Here is a 22,361-nt window from a genome sequence, read left to right as displayed (position 1 = left end):
TTGTTTGTATACCTCCACTCTTAACAGCTCATTTTGTGCCTTTATCTCTTTGAAGGAAGCCTTGGTGCTGGAAGGCTTCTTGCTCTGCTGAGTGGAGGAGGACACCTCCATACCAAGCTGTACTCCTTGCTCTTGTTGAAAAGAGCTTGTGGCTGTCTGCTCGCTGTCTTCTCTTTCTTTCCTTGGGCTCTCAAGGACTTCCTCGCTGATTTCTTCTATGACGGGAGAATCAACCCTTTGTCTTTTGGCTTCGGGTTGCTGAGTGGATCCACTAGCAGGTGTGGACTCCTCTCGGTCCCGTTTCTTGCCCCTTTCCTCATGTGCAGGGGTCTGCAAGGCAGGCACTGTTGGTGCCTCTGTTTGTGGTGGAGGGGTTTGCTCTTGCTGCTGCCCAATTGAGGAGGCAGGCTTTTCTTTTACTACTTCTTTTTCTGCACCCATTATTCCCTTACCTTTTTCTGTAACTGATGCTGATGTAGATGGCCCCTGGGTGACTGGTGCGGTTGCAGCAGTGGAGGTACCTTCTCCAATTGGATGCGGCTGCTTGAAAGTTACCTGCTGCACAGAATCTAAGTCAAGAGTTTTTTCTAAATCCTTGACATTTCTTTCCATTATTTCTTCTTGAGTTAGTTCCTCAATTAATGTGCCTTACAACCATTCTTGTTGGTTGGCATACTGCTCAATTTGTGGATATTTACAGTGCTTATACCCTAGCAGCCTGTACTTGACTCTTCTAGCACTAATGAAGCCTTCAGGGTCATAAGGGACCCACCAGAAGCTTCTTGATAGCTTATATTTATCTTTGAGAATTTGATCAGCCTCTTGCCAACCCTCTTTCTTATTCATGATAAAGGGGCCCAGGTGGTCTTTGAACTTGAGATGGGCTTTCTTCTTGGCACTATGAAAGTGGGTGAGGTCAGAGTTAATAAGCTGCCTATAGTATTCCAAGGCGAACATTCTCATTGGTACATATCTTGGGAGCCTATATGGACAGAGCTCACAGCCATAGATTCTGATAACTGTATGATTTTGGTATAGGTACCAATCACCTATTTTATAGTTCTTGGATAGCTGCAGAGTTTTCTGGATTTCAAATGACAGTCTGGGAGGAGGGGATCTCATCAATAGGCAAGAGACCGGGTAGACAAATTGGTCAATAAATTCACAGTATGAATATGGTGAATCTTGGACTTGGTGGAAAACTGATGACCAGAAGATGACAGACCTCCTTTCTCCCCTAGAATCCAGCTTCTTGATAGGTCATTGAAAGGCCTCGGACTGATAATACATGAACAAGTGGTAGATATATGATGAATATTTGAACACACCCTCCCTATCCACTTTCAAGAGTTGGTCATGTATTTTGTTGGCTATAAACTTGGCAAAGTTATATTTGTAGGCGGGAGGCTGGCCTGGGCTGTAAGCAGCTAATAACACCAGCACTGTCTCATCAATGTGCTCACTGGTTTTGTAGCCCAACACATAGGAGATCATGTCAACCAGGAGTTTGCCTACATCAGTGAAATGGACATACAAGAAAGGAGGTGGCCCTGTAGGCTGGCGGTCAGCTCTCATGAATGTCTTGGTGACCTTCTCAATGTCAGCAGTGGAAAGTTTGGTGCCTGCATCTAGTAAATAGTTCATGGAGAAGGGAAACAGCAGCTGAGTTTGCTTGAAGTTGAGCATTTGGTTGATGGAGTCAGGATTGATGTGGAAGAGTATGCTCCCAGATGGAGACTTGACATTTCTCTGAGTTGGATCATAATTCTCAGCACATAAGTGGATGATTTCTGGAAAAATATTGACAGATGGGAGGAAATAGTAAGGCAGATTGGACTCCCATATCCCATGCATGTCATTGTTGCTCAAATAGCTGTCCCTCAATTGGCGAAAGGTCTGTAAATGGTTCCTGTCAGCCACAAGGTCCTGGATGAGGTAATCTCTGTCAGCAAGAGGCATGGCCTCAAGCTCCTTGTTTGGTGGATTCATAGGAGCAACACTGAGAGCTGATGGTGTACCCATTGTATAACTTTCAGGTGTTATCTTTAGAATGCAGCTTCTGAGTGTAACAATTTGAATATGATAGCTTGTAAGGCTTTTAGAAGCAAGGTGGCAGACTAAATGCAGATGGGGCCAGATTTATCTTTTAGAAGGAGCAACTTGGATGAGTTGACTTGACTCTGATTTCTTCTGGTGAATTCACAGGAATTATGGACAGTGAGGGAAAATTGCAGAGGGGAGCAGGATTATAGTCTGGTGAAAAATAAAGTCTTCAAATCATACACTCGGAAAAAGGGAACAATGTCGGGCAGGCGTGAGAGTTCAACGTGCATTTAAGCCTAAAACAACTGTGTAATAGTGAAAACTTGAATACAGGGTGCCTTAGATCTTTGAAGGCTACCATTAACAGGTGAACATCATTAAATTAGGAGTTCTTTAGGCAATTTTAGTGGCAAATTCGCAGAGAATGGGAAGAACACGACAAACGGGTTGGTTTGGCAAAATACTTGGATAATTAGCGCCGAGAGCTGTCGGGTTGATCGATGGGTGAAGAATGTAGTTGAATTTTGCAGGTGGCGGCGTCCAAATCTTTTGAATTCGAAATATGGAGGCAATTTTGGCGTAAACGAGCAAAACAGCTCCCTCACCTTTCCAACGAAAATGACCAAAAGCGGTCCATTTTCGTGCTTATAACGATAAATTTGGCGCATATGGCATTTTGGCGCTTTTCCACGATGACGTCATCATGACGTCATCAGCGGACCCCAGGTACGGACGGTGACGTGGATGCTGACTTGGATGCCAGCGTGGCGGGACACGCTGGAGGCATGCGGAGGTGGCGAGATGGCGTGGAGGGCGACGTGGCGTAGAGGCGGGTGCTTCGGGCATGATGTCACCGTGACATGGGGTCGACGCGACAGGGGTGGCAGTTTGCGGGAGGGTGGTTTTCGGTTTCCCCGCACCGCCTTTGGGGAAAGGTGGTATTGGGGAGAGGGGCTCCGAACAACCCCAGCGGCCGACGCGTGTCCTGCGTACGGGAGCAAAACCACCCGCTCCCCGGACGCTAAACCACGGCACATCCACCGCCCAGATTACCCGCCCACCGTTGGATTGGGGGTGGCGGAAGATCAACGGTTGGCGGGTGCTCCGACACGGCGTGCACGTTTGCGGCGGGACCCGCCCGATAATTAAATAATATTTAAATGCTGCGGGTTCAAAAACTTTGGTTTTGGAGGGTTTTATGGGTTTCAAATGGATAAGGGTTAATGCGACGGGGCTTAACAAAATATTTAAACATTGGGTTTGACCGCGGGGGTGAATTTTCAAAGGTTTTTCGGGTGAATGATGGGTAAGGGTTTAGTTATAGGCTATTAATCTAACCAGGGGTTAGATTAATTCCAAAGTAAGGGTTGACTAGAGTCCCTGATGGACTAATGTCTCCCATGAGAATGCTACTTAGCTATAATGCTAAAAGGGGGGGGGATATTTACATATTTTTTGGGTTTTTTGCATAAAATGCTATAATAGTAGGGGGAGGGGGAGCACTTAGGGAGCTATATAGTAAGTTTAGAAATTAATATGGATTTGGGATGTGAAAGAGGAACTGAGAGCTAAGTTTAATGAGTAAACTTAGATTTAGAAGCAGATGAGAGTGAGGAATGATTTTACACAAGAAATGTGGCTTCTTTTCGGAGAAGAAGGTCACAACTTGACATGAATTTCACAAATGAGAAATGTAAGAAGGACTGTTTAGGTATATCCTACAGTCCTCAAGGGGATGTTAGTAAGAAAACTTTTGAAGGGAATGAGGGAAGTTAGTGATGGTTTGTTAGTTTTCCATAAAGGCCATTGCTCTTGCCTTTTTCTCATTGGTGAGATCAGATATGATTTTCATATATCATGTGTTTAGATCTTGTTTTCTGCAACCTTCAACTGCCTACCCTGCCTAATATGCCTAACATTCTTTCTTCTTTTGGATGGGTGCACTTAGCTTTGCAAACCCTGATAATCCTCTTTTCTTTTTGCTGCCCTCCTATCTAAGTCTACCCTTATGTCTTCTAGGGGCCCAGATTAAGCAGTTGGGCTCCTTCCTTTCTCTAGCCAACTAGTCATCTGCCAAGCTTGAACTGTTTGAGTAGGTAGTTTCTCTCTAGTCTAGAACAGGCAATTGAAAACATGGTATGGCCCAGCTTGAACTGTTGGACCATCCATCAAGATAGCAGTGGCATTTTGGCTTAGCCACTTTCATGGTCTTTATTTGGGGTTCATTTCATTTATTTTTCCTTTTGACCAGTTCATTTTCTTGCCTTTTGATTATTCTTTTAAGGCATACCCTCTTTACATTTTTTAACTGTTTGTTTCTTTCACAAAAATGGAACCTTAGTACCACGAAAGATGAACATTTTTGGCACTTCCACTGTCAATCATGAAAAATGAAAACCTATTGGTATAGGTGGCTAACAGGTTCCTCTGCATGAGCGACTTGAGCTCCATAAGGTTTGGCTCTGGTTTGTAGATCTACCGTTTCAAAGGTGTAAATGGTAGAGGGTCCTTCACCAGTTGAAGGATGTTGTGAACCGCCATTGCCCCCTTGCGGGGGTTGGGGTTGGTTTGCAATAAGGTGTTGCTGCTGCTGAGCAGGGAAAGGATTATTCAGGACAACAGGGGTCCTGCCAGTGTCCTTTTTAGCAATGAAATCTGTGCATTCCTGAAGACGTGGACAGTGATAGGTCATGTGGTCTTCGGCACAAATTTTGCAAGGGAATCTGGCAGGTTTATCCTTTCCATCATCAGAGGGCACAATAGCCTTCTGCTTTGGGTTTTGCTACTTTGTTGACTACTCTTCAGAAGGAGTGGTCTTTTTCTTATTCTTCTTGTTCTTACCACTGAGTTTTTGTGTAGACTGCACAGAGTTTATCGCGGTGGTAGGAAGAGAAGTCGATTTGGTAGAGGGGTCCACTAACATCTGGGCAATGTGACTGTTAATTTGTTTTACAGCAGCCCCAGAGGTTGCACCGATAATACCATCGGTGTGCGCTCCGGGTTGCTGAGTAGCGAGATCATTGGAATTGCAAGGGGCATTGGGAATTACGTTGTATAGAGTGTCATACTGCGAATATATCACATATAGTTGCTGAGCACGACGAATGGATTGGTCTTCTGTGACTGCACCACCTAAGGCGACATCCTTAGCGATTTGGGGGAGTAGAGACTTGCAGAACCAATCCACTAATAGATAGTCTGGGAGGGGAGCTTTGACTAACCTCCGCCTATGTCTCCATTCATGTATATGATCAGAGATGTGGGTGGCGGTATCCTGACGTAATGAAGTGAGGAGTTTTGTCCTAGTTTCATAGCGGATGGGTAGCTAGAAGTGCTTTAAGAATTCCATCACTAGAGCGCCAAAGGTATTGACTGATGCACATGGTAACTCAATGTACCACTTGGCTGCGTTGCCAGTAAGGGTGCGGGGAAAGAGACGTAACCGGATACTATCATCCACCATGGAGTTAGAAACACACCATAGATGATAGGTGGTGATGTGTGTACCTGGATCCTCCCCTTGTTTCCCTTCGAACTTCGGGATGTCTGTCGGTATTTTATGCGGGATTGGTGGCCAAAGTAAGTTATGATAGATGGGGTCATTTGTAAGTTTGTACAAGTCAGGGATATCAAGCATTTCCAAGAAAGGCAAAGTGTTTGATGCCCCTGAATCGGACCAAGGCGATGACATATGACTTGAGGATCCTTGCGGTCCTCCCATCGTGTTGTTCCCAATATTATACACAGGTTGCGTGGTATAGTAGGTGCCTTGGGGTATGGTATTGTATTGTGGGTTTCCATAGGGATTGTTAGGCTGGGGGATAGAAGTGCCCCAGGATAAGCAGTGCCCCCTTGACTCATTTGAGGTTGTGAGTAGGGTGCCCCCATGGATTGATTGGGACCTCCTTGAGGGTTCCCACTTGCCACATAACTAACCGTAGGTCCTGGAATAACATAACGAGGGTTCATGTCAATCAGTGACTGACCATGCATACCTGAAAATGGAGGGGGAGTTATTATGCTCCCGGCCGGTATATGCATACTGGGAGTGGTACCCCCAGATACCAGAATTTGGGGATTAGAACTATACAATGGATGCCAACCATATTGTTGGTTGAAGGGACCCGCACTAACTGTGCTATATTGAGCATTATAAGGAGATCTATATGTAGCACTTGTCAAAGGTACAGGGGTTGACACAAAAGGGACAGAACCCAAAATGCACTAGGTTCCACTCGTGGAGGGTGTCATGATAGGGTTTGAACCTGGGACAAATGGGATAGCGAGGTTCACCATCATAGGTGTGGTATTGACTGTTAATTAGGGAAGTGGTGGGGGACCAAAAGTGTCCAAAAAATCCCACGACCCATTAGTCGTCGACAGGATGGGTGGAAGTGTTCCAACTGAAGACAAAGGAGGTACAGATGCAACGAGAACCAAGAGTGGGCCCAACGGATTCGTGATTGGAGGATTGTATGGAGGAAGAAATCCTTCAGTAAAGAAATCCTCCGGTAAGCTTGAATCGTGGGATGTCCAAACTGATTTTGTGTGAGATCTCGAAGACTGATTTCTTGAAGATGGGGAATCCGGTTCACTGGAGCTCGGCGGATCCTCCACAGTGAGTGGGGGAAGTCCTAACAACCGTCTAGATTGACGACGAGGGTCAGATGTAGCCACGGTGGCCAATAATTTTTATCAGTAAATTTTATAGTGATGTTTATTAAAGTCTCGGTGATAACACTCTGGCACCTAAAAAATAAAAAATACACTAAGTAAATCAATCAACAAGCAGAGGGAAATGACCCTGTCTGATAAGCACCGATCACTGGAGATGAAACCCAGTATCACAATGAATAACAAAGAGAGCTGGCCAAATGTACAGTTATGGTTACTCTAGAGCTTCATCTGAACCTTAGATTAAAGGGCCAAGTACTCTCGTGAAGACAAGCACCCTCCCAAAAACCGAAGACAGAGTAGGTCCGTCTATGTTAGGTACTAGGGTAGCCCACCCCAGTCACCTTGTGTTAGTCCTTAATAGTATGGCCATGAATGATACCTCAGATCACAGACACTACTAGGGGGGACATAGTCGCAGATAGTACATTGTGTGGGCAGGATACATGAGTCCCTGACTCAGCTCCGATATCCCCGAAGGGATCCCCGATACACAGAATACCCAAAGGAGATGTAAGCAAAGGTAGGCTACCTTCACTTACAGTCCAATGTTGTCTTGTATTTAGCTCTACTTTTACTAGAGTGGTCCCGAATAGTATGAGTGTAGAAGGATTTCTCTCTTTTAATGACACTAGTTTCAGTGTATGATCTTGGGCAGTTAAATCACACTGCCTATCCCAAGATCCTAGCCTAAATTAAAGTGTGTTTACTCTAAAAAGAGTTGCTGATTGATTTTATTAGGTAGATTTTAAATGTACTTCGTTAGAGTCTTCGGTAGGGGTGTTGATGTATGAAATTATACGGGACTTTGACTCAAATCATGCAAAAAAAATGCTTGTAAATGTTCACTTTCGATGAAGAAGCTACTTTTACAAAGGGAGAGTCATTCATATATCATTATTCATTCCATGCATCCTATTCAGTACAACACTAGCATAACTGATAGAACTTCAATGCTCACTAACAACTATTATAACCAAATAATGCAGAACTTAACCAGCTAAGCAGAAAACAGTAAAAAAAATTGTATTTTTTCTTTTAATGAAAATAAAAAATTTAAGAAGTAAAGAAAATTTATTTAAAAAAAAGTTTGTTCAGGACACAGATCAGTCAAACAAGTGCAGATGTAGATCCTTGATCAGTCTATAAGCAAATTTCCCAACCCATGAGTTCACAGGCTAAGTTGTTTATCAAGAAATGGTTGACTAACGCTCTGTACTAGAGGCTACAAAGAGTTAGTTTTAGTAATAATGCTCTTTTTGTGAGGGCACATTGCTTTATAAAGCACTGTTTTCACTGGTAACCTACGTTAGTGAGGAAAAACACTAAAAAAATAGGCTGTGGGGATCAGATCTAGGGTTGATCGTTGAGAGAAGGGTGTTGTATGGTCCTAAGTGGTCGGAAAGGGAATGAAGAAGTACAGGAAGCCCTGGAAGAAAGAGAGATCTAGGAACTCTCAGGGAAAAACTAAGAAATAAGTGTAGTCCCCAGCGGAGTCACCAATTCTGCTATAGGGATTAATGCACAGGTGTTTGGTGATGTAGAAAACCCTCAAGGATCTTCCCGGATCCTCGGCAGATAGTCAGATTAGCTACAACTGTCACAAAGATACATGCATATCTATGTTTAACAAACGAATATCAAAGCGAGAAGGAATTATTACCTTGAGTCTTAGTGTGGTGTTGCTGGAGAGCGCAATGCAGCTAGGCGGAAGACCCCTGAGCTAGCTCCAGATCAAAACCTGCACATAGCAAAGACAAGCATAATATCACAACATAAAACCTTGATAAACAAATGCATGAACATATAAAAGATATCTAGTTGCATATAACTAAGCCACTCATGCTAGAAGATATTAGATCAACATATAAACAAGTTTATACTACCAACATCACGGAGTGGACAACACAATTGCAGTTCTATATTGATGTAGAAAGAGTGATTACAACCATCAGTTGCATCAGCCTTCCCTTACCCCTCCAACTCCTCTCTCTCTCTCCCTTCTTAACCTCTTCTAATGCCTTAGTCTAAGACTCTGCTTGATAGTCAAATAGGCAATCCTTTCAAATGTTTCGACCTCTTTCATAATGGCCCAAGCCTTGCATATATAACATGTAGGTTTAGGGTTGCCAAGTCCTTCATGAGTTCCATTAGGCAAAAGAAGTGATGTTTCATGCTTTAGTGCTCTTTCCCATTTGCATACTCCATTAGGAATTAGTAATTCCCCCAAACAGGTCAAGTTCTGATGTTTCCTTGCTTTTATGAGCTGACATAGGAGAGAATATAGGGATATTTTCTTAGTCAATTCGCTCCTTTGACCCATAGAACTTGATGTAGGTTCACTAACGTTGTTCTCGAGGTAGCAAGTAGAGTTACCCTAGGCATGTACGCACCCTTAATCTTGTTGAGAAGCTTTATAAAGCATGTTGATAGTGTCTGGACAACTTAGCTTGACAACTGGCCCTGTGAACTTGGTCAGTCCTTCAGTCATCATGTCTTTGTTCTCTGAGTTGACGAGGAGGTCATTTTCCTGTATAACACTCAGTCTCTCTTGGCCTGCGATTGCGATAAGCGGGGATCATCCCAGACATGATATATTATGTTATTAAGCCTATAAATCTCCTGCATCTAGACAGTTAGCCAGCACTGAGAAATAAGGTAAAAGGTCCCCCTCTACGGGGTTGCGATTGTGATATCTTTGGTGGGCCCAATCCTGCTGATCAGCGATCGCAAGTTAGAAAGGGAGACACCGAAGGTAAAGCATATCAAGTGTCGGGATGTAGTATTCTGTGCAACAAAGGAAAAAGGTCCCCCAAACAAGAGACCGAAGGCCTTAACACCCGAGGGCTAAGGCCCTAGTTATAGCCCCCAACCATATGATAAGAAAAGCAGAAAGGGGCTAAACCAAATGGGGCCAAGGAGCATGAGAGCCTGTCGTTCTGCAATGCTTTCAAGAGTAAAAGTCCCGCTGCCTCACAACCTCGATAGCATGGTACATGGCTCTTAAGGCCGATGGCTCGGCAGCTACGACATTAAAGTAAGTATGATGCAAAGTGTTGAAGACACTATGGGGGTCGCAGTAAGATTTAATGGCTCATCATGGAACCTCACTCCACTACACAATGAAGGACAGTCGAAACAAGCACTTACAGTCAACCCACTCCATCCTCCATAGAACAAGGCATTCAAGTAGTAAAGGCAGAATCGATGGGGTTAGTTGAGCAGCATAGGAGGCCATACCATGAGAAAATTACAGCCTGAGGTAGGGGCGATCACAGGATGGGCAAAAAGGCTTTTCATTTATTTTTATGTCTGGTTGTTTACTTATTTTTGTCTTGTAGCATGCCTTCGTTCAGTGTGGTAATTAATTCTGTAATATTTTTGGGCCACAGAGCCATCCCGGCCGAGACAACTAGTCAACCTGATAGTTGAGACTCGGCCGAAGATATTTTTGTTGTAATGAATGTCCATGCACCCTTCTCTAGAATAAATAGGAGGAAGCAAGACTTTACAAAGGTTAAGAAATTCTAAAGAAACACTACATGTTATTTTCAGATAGTATCGATTTACAATACGAATTTTCTAGAATATGAAGAGAAATGGTGGTGATTCCCCCTCCAAGTATTGTAGTATGTTCTCCCTTTGTTAAAACCCATTTTTTTCATTTTTCTTCTCTGAACTCATGTAATTACTGCTGTTAGAAATATTTCAAGACTTCCTCACAGATTCGCTGGTATCAATATGTTATGCATGTGCCTGTAAGTTCCTCACATATTCATTTGTATCAACATTGTTAATGCTATTGCCTACATGGATTATTGAAATTATATCTTTAATAGTTGCTCTTCATGAATCATAGCACGCAACCTCTCTTCTTCCAATTATATCTATTTCTGACTCAAATAAGTATAGGAATTCTTAAGGCTGCAAGCTCTATGTGTTAGGCATAGAATTCTTGATCATTTAAGCTCCATATGATGAGTTATTCCTCCTCCTCATCCTCTATCATTTCTCTGCAAAAGTCTATTAAATTGTAAGCCCTTGGACTACTCGGCCTTCGCTGTTTTATACATATTTCTGAGATTTGTATATGGGAAGAAGTACCAAGAAATCCATGTTTTAATCCTTTAGAGGAATGAACCAAACCATTATATATACATATATAATATAAGTGAGGCCTCCCTTAATTGTGGAGCATTTGAGACACTCCAAATTTAGGTGTGCCCAGGCACTGGCCTTGTAAGAAATCCGAGGTTGTCTCTGGGAGCTACAACACTTGTGATTTATGATTTTGGTCTATGATGATTACATGTGATCTATGATTTTGGTTTATGATGATTACATGTGATTTATGACTTTGATCTATGATGGTTTTGTTTTGATCTAACATGATGAGATATGTTTATACATGATGATTTGGTCAAAGATGCTAGATTGACTTATTGTGATAGGAAGTAAACAAGATTTCTATTGTACCTTATTGATGAGCTACTAATTATTTCAATTTATTTTAAATCTAATGGCAGTTATGTGCTTGGTACAGGAAAGCATGAAATTCCCGGTTGGGTGGTCAAAACTGACGGCAAGCATTAGCAACAATAGCAAAAATTATTGGAACAAGTAGTATTCTGGTAAAGTATTCGGGAGTAGGGCTATTATGGGACACTAGTAACCAATAGTGTCCATTGATTTCCATGATCAGGTTATGATCGGTATGATGGTTTGAGGCAAGGATATGCCTTGGTTTCTAGACCTTCCGATGTGAGGAAATCTTGTCGAGGGATGGAATGCCCAGGATGGGGGTGCTAGTGGAACTTGGAAGGTATGTGACTGCATGGAAGGGGGTGACTGGATTTCGCAAGGGACTATACAGCAAAGAAGGGAAGGTCAGGGATGGATTTGTTTTGGTCATTAGCATTGCCAGATGGAATCAGATGCACATTTGGAGTGCACCCTAGAACAATGAGTTGATAACTATTCACTGAGAGGACAAGTGGCACTAGATTGTAGCACTAGACATTAGATGCAGATTTGACCTTGTAGTGGGTACTACTTTTGAGGGTGAAGATGTGAGCCTTTGGATTCCCTTGTTGCGGATGCAGGCATCGTATCCTTTTATTTGTTGGGTGAGAAATTGTGCATATGTGTGTATTATTGTAAATATTGTATCAAGATGGATTTATAAAATGCCATAGGCATGATGATTATTTGTTGGGTGAAGAAAATGTGTATGTGTGTATATGTGGTTATTATTGTAAATACCATAATGAGTTGTGTTATGAAGCTCCAGTGAATGGTATGTTTGTCATGTTTTAGCAGATGGTCATTGTAAATACTACAATGGTTTGTGTTATAAATATCCATAGGAAGTACTTTTTGTTTTCCGCAATATTTCTGGTTATAGGTGGCATTGAACACCGAGGATGGTGTTCCCCCAAGGGGGAGGGTTCCTTAACAACCCTGGTTAAAAATACATGTAAAAAAATATAAGATCACGATTGATGGGACATGTATTCCAAGCTGAATTTTGGGCAGGACATCCTGGTGGGTGTTCATTTCGATTATTATGGCTAAAGGAAATTAGCAAAGGCAATGGCAAAGGATTTGGAAAGGCAAAGTGGCATTAATTGGCATTTATTTATGAAATTAAAGGAAATTAGGGGAAAGGAAGGTGAAAGGTCATAGGTTGCATGTGAGGAGGAAAATGAAGGAAAATAATAGAAAATAAAAAAATACAGCCCTCATTGATAAAAAGGCTTCTAAGGATCAGTTGGCAAGCTTGGTCAGTTCAGTTTTAGTGGAGCTCTTTTCTATTCTCTTTCTCATACTCTTGGATACTTAGAGTTTTATTGGAGAACTCTTGGAGAGTGTGGCATACTTGGGGTTTTGGAACAAGAAGACAAAGGAAGAGAATAAAAGTGCAAGAGTACATTAGGATCAACTGCTACAATAGGTTTTTCTTGTAGGTACCGAGTTGCATGTATGTTTTTATCACTATTTTCAGCATGCATGGAACATGCATGTGGTTTCTTGGTTATGATATGTAATTGGCATGGAGGATTTCCCGGATTGATAGTGGATTTGCCTAGCCTTTCCATTTCTTGGATAAATTCTTTGGAATCCCGGAATAAGCTATGGGTTGAGTTACTAGTCCTGGAAGCCTTGGTTGGAACAAATGCTCTGGAGCCCTAGAAGGATTGGGTAGACACCAATCTGATGATGTTTTTGTGATGTCTGACCATGAGGTGGAATCACTGTTTATGAGTTGAGGTGGTTTGCCTTTGGAAGCCTTGGATGGTTTTGGATTGATGTGTTTTATGAGATCCCACATTCTTGCTTGGAATATGGCATGGGGGTGACTGGCTAAAGATATTTTTGGCTCAGCCATGTCTACAGTCGGGTGGTCTGTGGAAGTCCCGCAATTGGTTGGCCTTTACATCATTAATATGAGGTTATTTCTCCTTGTTATTTTATGAGTATTGTATTGGTTTATATGTGGATTATATGGCTGTTGTTTCCTTGGTATTTTTGTCCCTATTATGTTGGTTATGAATATGTATATGATAGCGGCTATTTATGGCTCTCATCATGTTTTCACTTGTAAATGAATGAACAACATATATATGACCTAATGGATGAAATGGCAGCTAATGTGTTGGGGCATCAATGCTGCTTAGTGATTCCTAGATGAGTATGAGACCCCTAGCTTAGATCTGTTATTTACACTTGTAGATTACATATTCATGATATGTTTGACGAAATGCCTATCATGGCTAGCAGGGGTCCAGTCAAGGGATTGTTCAAGTATTTGCGTTTGCATCATTTTTTCTTTGTTATCTTTCTATTCTGAAGGTGTCATTCAATCTTAGGCAATGACCTGGGCTCTGGGCTTGAAAAACTGGCTTAAATCTTGGGGACACTGGCACAACACTGAGAAAAATAGCCCCTGGATGATTGCATGCCTTGTCATGAGAGAATCCAGAGCCTTCTAGATGCTATCAGGCCCATAGCATGGGAGCATCCGGGGGTCAAGTGATATAAAACCTTAGTAGGACTCAGGGACTGGTTAGCAGAAAGGTTGGGATGGTTCTTAGGAGTCTTATTGTTGATGTTGAAGGTATGTATGGTTTATTTCCATCGGTTCCACTTCCTTAATGCGACTTAGGAGGTCGAATCATATCATAGTAACTTCTTGTCACATGTTTACCCCGGTTGGATGGTTACTTAGGTAGGTGTGGGAGGAGGGTGTTACAAACCTTTCATATCCTCATGACTCTTAAATTTCCAACTTCTAATGACCTTTTGACTTCTAGAACCTTTGGACTTCCAAATAACTTTTGGAATTACATATGACTCTTGGTATTACATGTCTAAAGGCTTATATACATGTCTCTTTTGTCCACACACGTCTCTTGGACTTCCACTTCTTGGTCCTTACAATAATTACATGATTACATCATAACTTCCACATCATCATGTGATTAGAACATGACAAGTCACTATCATTGATGACTTGGACTTGAAGTGATTGATGACATGGGCTTTCTTCAATGGTGACATGGCTTCCACTTGTGTCTTTGTTGTCAGATGCAACTTTCGATCGTTGATGTCTTCACCCTCCAAAGGTTATTTGATCTTATGGAGTCTTGAGGGTACTTCGATCGTTAATAATTCAATGTGTTATTTGTTCTTAAATGCTTCGTTTGGCTTCCTTCTTTGCCCGATATTCTTCATGTATCCTTACCATGTTGTTCCTCAAATACCTGTAACTGCAATCACTCATGGAAAGCAAACATCAGCCTAAAAAATATCCTATTCTAACATGTTTCATGCATATTTTTTGTTTATGTCTTATCGGTTCACTTGGGAAGAGCAAGGAGAGCTTCTAGGAACAAGGGCACACTTATAAAGGATGAAGGGTTGAAGATAGGGAGCTTCAGGTCTTTGGGATGTGCTCAAGAAGAGAGAAAGAAACTCAAGGGAAGGTGAAAGGCGAATGTCTGAAGGATGAAGGATGAGGCTTTGAGCTTCCCAAGTGCGTTGTGTACTCAAGGGAGACATGGAGGGTGAAAAGAAAATTCATGAGGGCTAAAGGAAAAGGCTTAGGAGCTTCAGGGTGTTCTCATGCGCTCAAGAAGGAAATGGAGGGTGCATGGTGTAGTATCAAAGGATGAAGGATGGGGCTTAAGGGCTTCAGGGTGCACTCATGTGCTCAAAAGAGGCGAAGTAGGGTGTAGGGTGTATTACTAAATGCTAAAGGAGTTAAGCTTCAGGACATTGGGGTGCACTCATGTGCTCAAGGAGGCTATAGTCCTTTGAGTCAAAGTATTACACTCAAAGGAAGGCTTGGTTCTTCAAGGGCACAATTCAGAACAAGGGGAAAGATTCTTAGGAGTGCGTTATGCATTCTTGGAGGGTGTGAGGTGTGCTTTTGAACAATGAAGAATTCCCGCTCAAGGCCTAAGAGTGTTCTTTTGTGCTCTTTGCCATATTGGGTTCAGATGAACAATCAAAATTTTTATGTATGGATATTAGAACAAGGGGTGGACTCAATAAGTTTAGACATAAAATCATGCGTGACACATACCAACTCATCAAGAAAACGTAGACAAGCTTGAAAAATTATAAGTAGGAATCAAAACGACAATGTACATACATTACCCAAGTACAATGTGCAAAGTGTGTGCAACTACGACCCAAAATTGTCATTTTACAACAAACAAAGATGTTATTACCATGAAATACACTAGAGATATTCTAATCAATGTGGCGACACATAAAAATGATAAATGACACTTTAAAATATAAAATGACTTGAAACGACACTTGATGACCAAGGAGACACTTGACGACCAAGGCTACACTTGATATAACAGTGAGGTAGGCTCCAAAAGTTGAATGTAGTGAAATTTTTGGAGGGTGTTGTAGTAGTGACAACATGTTCTAAGCGATTGTGTTGTTTTTTTTGTCTCCTCGTGTCTAGTTTTTTCCTAATCGGCTTCTAATGTCCCTTTTGTTTGGGTTCTTCCCTTATTGTTAGCGAAGTCCATTCTCCCATTAATTTTTTTTTTTTGTAAGGTTAGGCATTCTTCATTCCAGATGACAAAACAAAATTACAGCATACTAAAGTTCAGGTGGCGGGTCTGCCCGCAGGAAACCAGACCGCCACCTTTCGGCCTTGAAACCTGACCAAAATTTGAAAATGTTTTGCTCCTTTTTTCTGTCATAACCATGTTTTTGTCTATTACTGACTAAGCTAACAACAGGAGCATGACTTAACAACCAGACACAGTTCTGTTTTATCAACATTTAAAACAAAAGAAAAGACTCAACTCAGCTAATCCTCGTCCGACGAGTTGACCGGGGCAAGCATTGAGGCGCTGGTACCAGGCTTCAGCTGCTTCTGCTCCATGGCCCATTTTAGGTCCAGCAACATTTGTTCCATGTTTTTCAGCAACAGATGGTTTCTTGCTGCCTGGACTTGGACGACCGCGATCTCTTTCAGGAGAGTATTCTTGATATTATCCGCTTCTTTCGCCAGCTGGCTTTTGAGATGCTCCTCAGCCTGCTTGCGTTCCTCATCCTCCTCTTCACGGATGGCCTGATTCACCTCCATAGCCCGGCCAACCACATGTTTCATAATCCAGTAATGCTGAAGCGTTTTATTGAACAGGGAGTTTCTGCCTCTTGTGGTTCCTGGGTCCGGGATCAGATCCTCCCAATCTTCGCGGGGGATTTCTTTGTTATCACTGATATCCCGCAGCTCGCGCTCCCACCCATTGATTTGGGTGTGGATCTCCAGAGGAATCTCGACCATGTACGCGTTTATCGTGTGCATGGTCTTTTTAGAGTCGGGCTTCGAATGGCTACTGGTGCCATCTTCCCGGTTCTTTGCAGATTTAGCCTTCCTTGGTGCCATCTTGCCATGGACCTGGGACCTTGAAATTGTATGAGCTTTTCTACCTATCACAATAGAAAACCACAAGTCAGTGCTATTGAGTTGAAACGCTGTCATAATCCACTCGCTGACCATCCCGGCTTCAGCATGGCTGGTAGTCTGCACCCTTAAAACAACACTCCTAGCGAAGCGGCTTATGACCCGCCGCCCTCTCTCAATAGCCCAAGAAAACTTGTGTCAGACAGCGTGGCAAAGCGCAACAAACCGAGCCATCTGGTGAGGATAGCTTCCGTGTTGAGAGCCATGGAAGAAATCCAGGGAACAGATATGGCTGGGGCTGCGATACCCATCTTGGAGCATGACGAGACCCAACAAAGCCCCCCTCGCCTCCCATATCTCTGAGTAGGAACCAGAACTATCGCCATGCAAGGCCTCCCCCGCTCTGGAGGGAAAGAGGAGATTCGACCGAGTGCCGGGAAGGCCACTATCAGTTCTACTACTGATATTCTGCTCACTGGGGCGGAACATTTCTGGTCGAACAAGGATAACGTAATTGCTAGCTAACATAATGCCTGGAGGATAGGGATGATAGAAAACATACCACCTTTTCTTGCCGGAGTCGGGGAAGGGGCCTGGTTGCAGGGTCGCGCTGTCACCTTTTCGCTTTTTTTCATGGTTCTTACCAAACTGTATGAGCATTCCCTCTGCCTCCTCAGGCATATGGTTGTTATCTACCCGCTGTCCTACCAACCGGGCCTCCACTTGGCCATTTAATTTTCTGACTAACCGCCCAGTATCCCTATCTCGGGATGGGGCGTGACTTGACTGACCTGCTTTATGCGTCATTACTCCAATATTCTCCCGGCTGCTCCTGCTGTAACCTTTCTGTACTCCTTGTGTCACCTGTCGTCCTCCCTCTATCAATTATCTCGACTTCCCAAGCTAACTCCAGATCCTTCCTTGATGATGTTTCGTGTCTCGCTTCTTCTCCGTCCCCGCGACCTGTCCTACCTTGCCCCGTCATCTGCCTGATTCTATCATTCCTATAACTGTTGTCCTTTCCCACGGATGTGCTGTCCGTTCCCATCTGTTGTGATCTTTCCCCACAACTGCTGTGTGCCGCCTGATCCTGGTCGTTCGCCTCGGGCCTACCTTTACCACCCTTATCGACGTCAAGCAATTGTTGGAGGCGGTCTCTCTCCTCCGGGAGCAGTTGAGACAGACCTTCATTGTCGATCTCTTTGCCTCGATTCCGACTGCCCCAGTTCGCGAGCCAGTCCACCGGTTTGTTTCCAGAACGTCTAATGTGAGACGGAATTAGGTAGTCTATTCTGGGCAGGAGCTTCCCGATTTCTCCTACAAGCCATGCCGTTCTCCAGCTCTTGCTAATTTTGTCCACTGGTTGTTGCTGCTGTAGTTTCCTGACCATGTCTACCACCAACTTCGAGTCTCCCTCAATTTGGAGTCTCTTGAAATTAGCCTGTAGAGCAATTTCCAGGCCTCGTTTCAAGGCATGCAGTTCGGCTTCGTTATTTGAGGCTTCCCCGCAGTCCATCGCGAAGGTTCGCAGGGTTTTGCCCCCAGCGTCTCTGAAGACTCCCCCAATGCCAGCCTCTCCCGGGTTATGTTTTATCAAAATTAAGCTATATGAATCCCCGCGGGGGATGGCGATACTAGTTGCTTTCAGCCACTTCCCTGATCTGGTCTTTTCTTTTGACACACCCATTTAACATACTCTGGTTTACCTCAAGTCTTTTCAGGATTGCCTCCTCCATTTGCGACGCCTGCCAGTCTTCGTCCTTCCAGCTTTCCGTTAGGATTGTTTCACGTATGTTCCTGGTGGTTTGTTCCCATATGGCTGCTGGGGATCTGGATTCCACTTTGAAAATTGCCCCATTCCGTGCTTTCCAGATGTTCCAAAGCAGGAACCCGGTCGAAAGGAGCCATGCACGATTGACCACCAGATTTTGGTAAGGTTTTCTCGGCCAGTTTGCTATGGTGTTTACAATGTTCCGATGATTTCTGTGGCGGCGCTCAAACAATCTAAAGTGACTGTCCCACAGGGAATTGCTGACTGTGCATCGGTTCATCAAATGTTCCATAGTCTCCTCTTGGGAATTACAGAGTGCGCAACGGGATGGACCTTGGCGCCCCTTCCTCTGCATCTGGTCCCAGGTAAGCGCTCTGCTGTGGAGTAAAGTCCAAACAAAGAATGATACTTTCGGCCAGTGGTTGATTTTCCATAGATTTTTCCATTGTTTGGTTTCTGGCTGTTGATTTTGATTGACTTTTTGGTAGTAGGCTTCTGCTATTGAGAAATTACCTTGAATTCGTTTACCCCATCTAAGAATGTCGGACCCTGTTTTCCTTGCTACTTTACGAGATGCCATCTCTGTGTAGTACTCGTTCCATCTGTCAGTTTCTGGGGCCCCTTCCCAATCCTCTTTCTGTTTCCAATTGTGCCAATATCCTTCTTCGTCTGATTTCCAGAAATTGCCGACGGTTGTTGCCTCAGCCTGGGACGTGAAAGCGTGGATGTCGTGAAGGTTGTCCTTATGGATGAGTCTTTCGCGTTGCTGCCATGATTCCTCCCAGAACCTGGCCTTGTCCCCTACTCGTATTTCCCAAAAACTGTGATTCCTTATCAGGTCTTTGTTGCCCCTCGCCAGGTTCCAGATTGCTGAACCTCTAATCTCCGTCTCACTTCTCAGTCTTCCTTCAGGTTCCCCTGCCGCATCGTATTTTCTTTCCCATATCACCTTCCACAGGTCAGGGCCGCCTTGAGTCCACATCAACCAGAGATTTGCACCCATGACTTGGTTGAGGACGAAGGGGTCTCAAAGCCCTAAACTGCCATCTTTGGGGAGCCGACTTAGCCACTCCCATGAAATTAAGGCCCACTTTCTGGACTTGCTGGTGCCCTGCCAGAGGAATTTCTTGAACATAGTGACCAGCTTTTGGCTTGTTGTCTTTGGGATAGCTTGGCACGAGATCTGGTAGATTGGCATAGCCTGCAGAACAACTTTCAGAAGGATTAGCCGGCTTGGGGCATTCAACGAGCGAAAGATCCAGTTTTCCATCTTATTTCGGATTTTTTTGATTAGAAGTTCCTAGTTGGCCGTCCTGTATTGATGCTCATGTAGCATAATGACCAGGTATTTTGACGGGAAGGTTCCGATGCTAAAGCCCAGAGTGTGCGCTAAGAATCTCTGGGCAGCCTGCGGGGTGTTGAAAAAAAACACTTCCGATTTGTCCTTATTAATCTCCGTCCCAGAAGCTTTGCTGAATTCAGATAAAGTTTTGATGACTCCTTGGGCCTCTTTCAGCGTGGCTTGACCATATAGCATCACATCGTCTACGAATTGCTGGTGCGAAACCAGTATATCATTCCCGCAGATTCGAAGGCCCTTTAGCTGATCCTTGGAGACTTGAGCCTTAACCAACTGACCCAGGCCTTCTACAGCTAGGATGAAGAGAAAAGGAGACAGGGGGTCTCCCTGCCTGAGCCCGCGGGAGGGAGTGAAGGCTTCGGTGGGGGTTCCATTTAACAGAATTGACATCACGGGAGTGCCAACCATGGATAAGATCCAGTTTATCCATCTTTGGTCAAATCCATAGGCTTTAAGAATGCCTTCCAGATATCCCCAGCTAAGGCGGTCAAACGCCTTAGCCAAATCAAGTTTGATAAGCATGCCTAGGGTGTGGGAGTTTTTCAAGGTGTAAATCACTTCCTAGGCCACTATGATGCCATTTGTGATCTGCCGCCCTTTGACAAAGCCTGTTTGCTCCGGGGCAATGAGATCCGGCAGGATCGGCTTTAGCCTGTTTACCATGATTGTTGCTAGAATTTTGTAAACAACATTACATAGGGAGATGGACCTGAAACCCTGCGGTTCCTTCGAGCAGCCATTCTTCGGGATTAGAGCCAGGAAAGTGGCATTCAGGCCTTGGTGCATGCGCTTTGAACACCTGGATTCCTCCACTATGTCTAGCAGGTCATTCCCCATAAAACTCCAGGCCGCCTGGTAAAACTCAATGGTGAAGCCATCAGGACCCGGGGCCTTATTTTTCGGCATTTTGTTAACTACCTCTTCAAGTTCTTCCTTGGTGATTACCCTGAGCAGAGCCAGATTTTGATCTCTGGAAACTTTCTTAGGGATATGATGGCAAACCTTGTCTATGTCCTCAGATCTGCTGGCATTTGGCTCAGTGAGAATGCCTTTGAAGTGATCCACCAAGAGTTGTTCTATTTCTATCTGCTGCGTCACTCTGTTTCCCTGATTGTCTTTCAAGGAGAAGATTTTGTTGTGCTGGCGATGACTCAGCATTGCTTTATGGAAGAATTTGGAGTTTTTTTCGCCCTCTTTTAACCATTGGACCCGAGATTTCTGCTTCCACAGAATTTCCTCCTGCTTTCGCCTTTCTTCCATTTGAGTGATTACCCTGCCTTCCTCCTCAGCCAGCTCTTCATTTCGACCTTCCAAGATGATTTGCTACTGTATTCTTTCCAATCTGGACTGGAGTTTGCCTTGCTCCTGCTGAATATTGCCGAATTCTTCCCTGTTCCACTTCTTGATTTTGCTCTTGATTTCTTTGAGTCTGAGCTGAAAAGAGTGCATTTTGCTGCGGCCTTCCTTTCCACTCTTGCTATCCTGCCACCAGCTCCTTACTTTGTCTAGGAAATCAGGAGCTCTAAGCCAGAAGGACTCGAACTGGAAGGGCCTCTTTTTATTCGGATTGTTCAAGGCTATTTCGAGCTTTATTGGCCAGTGGTCAGACCCTATTGTGGGTAGGATAGAGGCTTCGTAGAAGATGTCCAGCCCAATTATGTGCTCTGAGATTAAAAATCTGTCCAATCTTGATGCAATTTGTTTTGTCCCGCCTCTTCTGTTATTCCAGGTGAATTTCCTGTTTATAGTTGGGATATCAACCACCCTTAATTCTGCTTGAACGTCTCTGAATCTTTCCATCTCCGGGTCTTCTCTGCTTATTCCACCTTTTTTCTCTTCTCTAGAAGTGATTAAGTTAAAGTCGCCTGCCAGGATCCATCTCTGCTCCTGGTGCATATTTCTGAGCTTTGCCAACTGATTGAGAAACAGGCCTCTATCAGCACGGGTATGGGGCCCGTAGACAGCCGAGATCGCCACCCATTCACTTTTCCCTATGAGCCTGAATCTCCCTGTCAGGATTCTTGGCATTCCTATCCACCAGTCGGTTAGGACTTCTGCTGGATTCCAAATAATTGTTATCCCTCCTGCACTCCCTTTGGCATCTATAGTTACATGTTCATATCTCGGTTTTATTTTATTGAGTATTTCCTCCATCTTCTAGCCTGAGATTTTAGTTTCTTGGATAAGCATAATTTGGGGTTTGTCCTTCTTCAGTCTTGCTGCCAGATGTCTCTGTTTTCCTTTGTTGTTTAAGCCTCTAATATTCCAAGATGTCAAAATCATTGGTTAACTTGGGATAGGTTTTGGAATACCACTGATAGTGGGACCACTCTTCCTGTATTGACTGACATTTCGCCCATGAGTTGGATAGAGTCCTTAAGGTTTTTTCTTCCTCTTTTTTCCCCCCTTTACTTTGTCCTTGCTGTTCAGGTCTGCTTTCCTGTTGGGTCTCTTGGGATTCTTCTGGTGAGGCTTTGCCTTTTCCAAGTTTTGCTTTATATTGCTAGAAGGTTTCCGCATACAGCCTCTTTTGTTCTTCCAGAATAAACCTCTCATCTAGGTTCTTCCATTCGTTC

The 22,361-nt window shown here is 43.8% G+C and overlaps 2 protein-coding genes across 2 annotated transcripts; both read right to left on the bottom strand.

Annotated features, from left to right (window-relative positions):
- Window positions 1-18,288: 18,288 nt before the first annotated feature.
- On the bottom strand, window positions 18,289-19,428 carry LOC149200359 (uncharacterized). Its single transcript, XM_089400923.1, has one exon. It carries the CDS (start codon window positions 19,426-19,428, stop codon window positions 18,289-18,291), a length of 1,140 nt encoding a protein of 379 aa, XP_089257049.1.
- Window positions 19,429-21,108: 1,680 nt separating this feature from the next.
- Window positions 21,109-21,939, bottom strand: LOC149200358 (uncharacterized). The gene has a single exon (XM_089400922.1). It carries the CDS (start codon window positions 21,937-21,939, stop codon window positions 21,109-21,111), a length of 831 nt encoding a protein of 276 aa, XP_089257048.1.
- Between the last annotated feature and the right edge of the window lie 422 nt (window positions 21,940-22,361).

This window comes from Pinus tabuliformis, chromosome 2_1 (assembly GCF_031772625.1).
Source record: "Pinus tabuliformis cultivar Carrire ecotype Pingquan chromosome 2_1, CPIR1, whole genome shotgun sequence".
In the NCBI taxonomy this organism is placed as follows: domain Eukaryota; kingdom Viridiplantae; phylum Streptophyta; class Pinopsida; order Pinales; family Pinaceae; genus Pinus; species Pinus tabuliformis.
Note: the sequence above shows the minus strand (reverse complement) of the source record. Positions and strands in the feature narration are given on the sequence as shown.

Bases quoted from the DNA above. Each gene is read 5' to 3' on its own strand.
- LOC149200359 (XM_089400923.1), bottom strand. From the start codon at position 19,428: ATGGGTGCAAATCTCTGGTTGATGTGGACTCAAGGCGGCCCTGACCTG.
- LOC149200358 (XM_089400922.1), bottom strand. From the start codon at position 21,939: ATGGAGGAAATACTCAATAAAATAAAACCGAGATATGAACATGTAACT.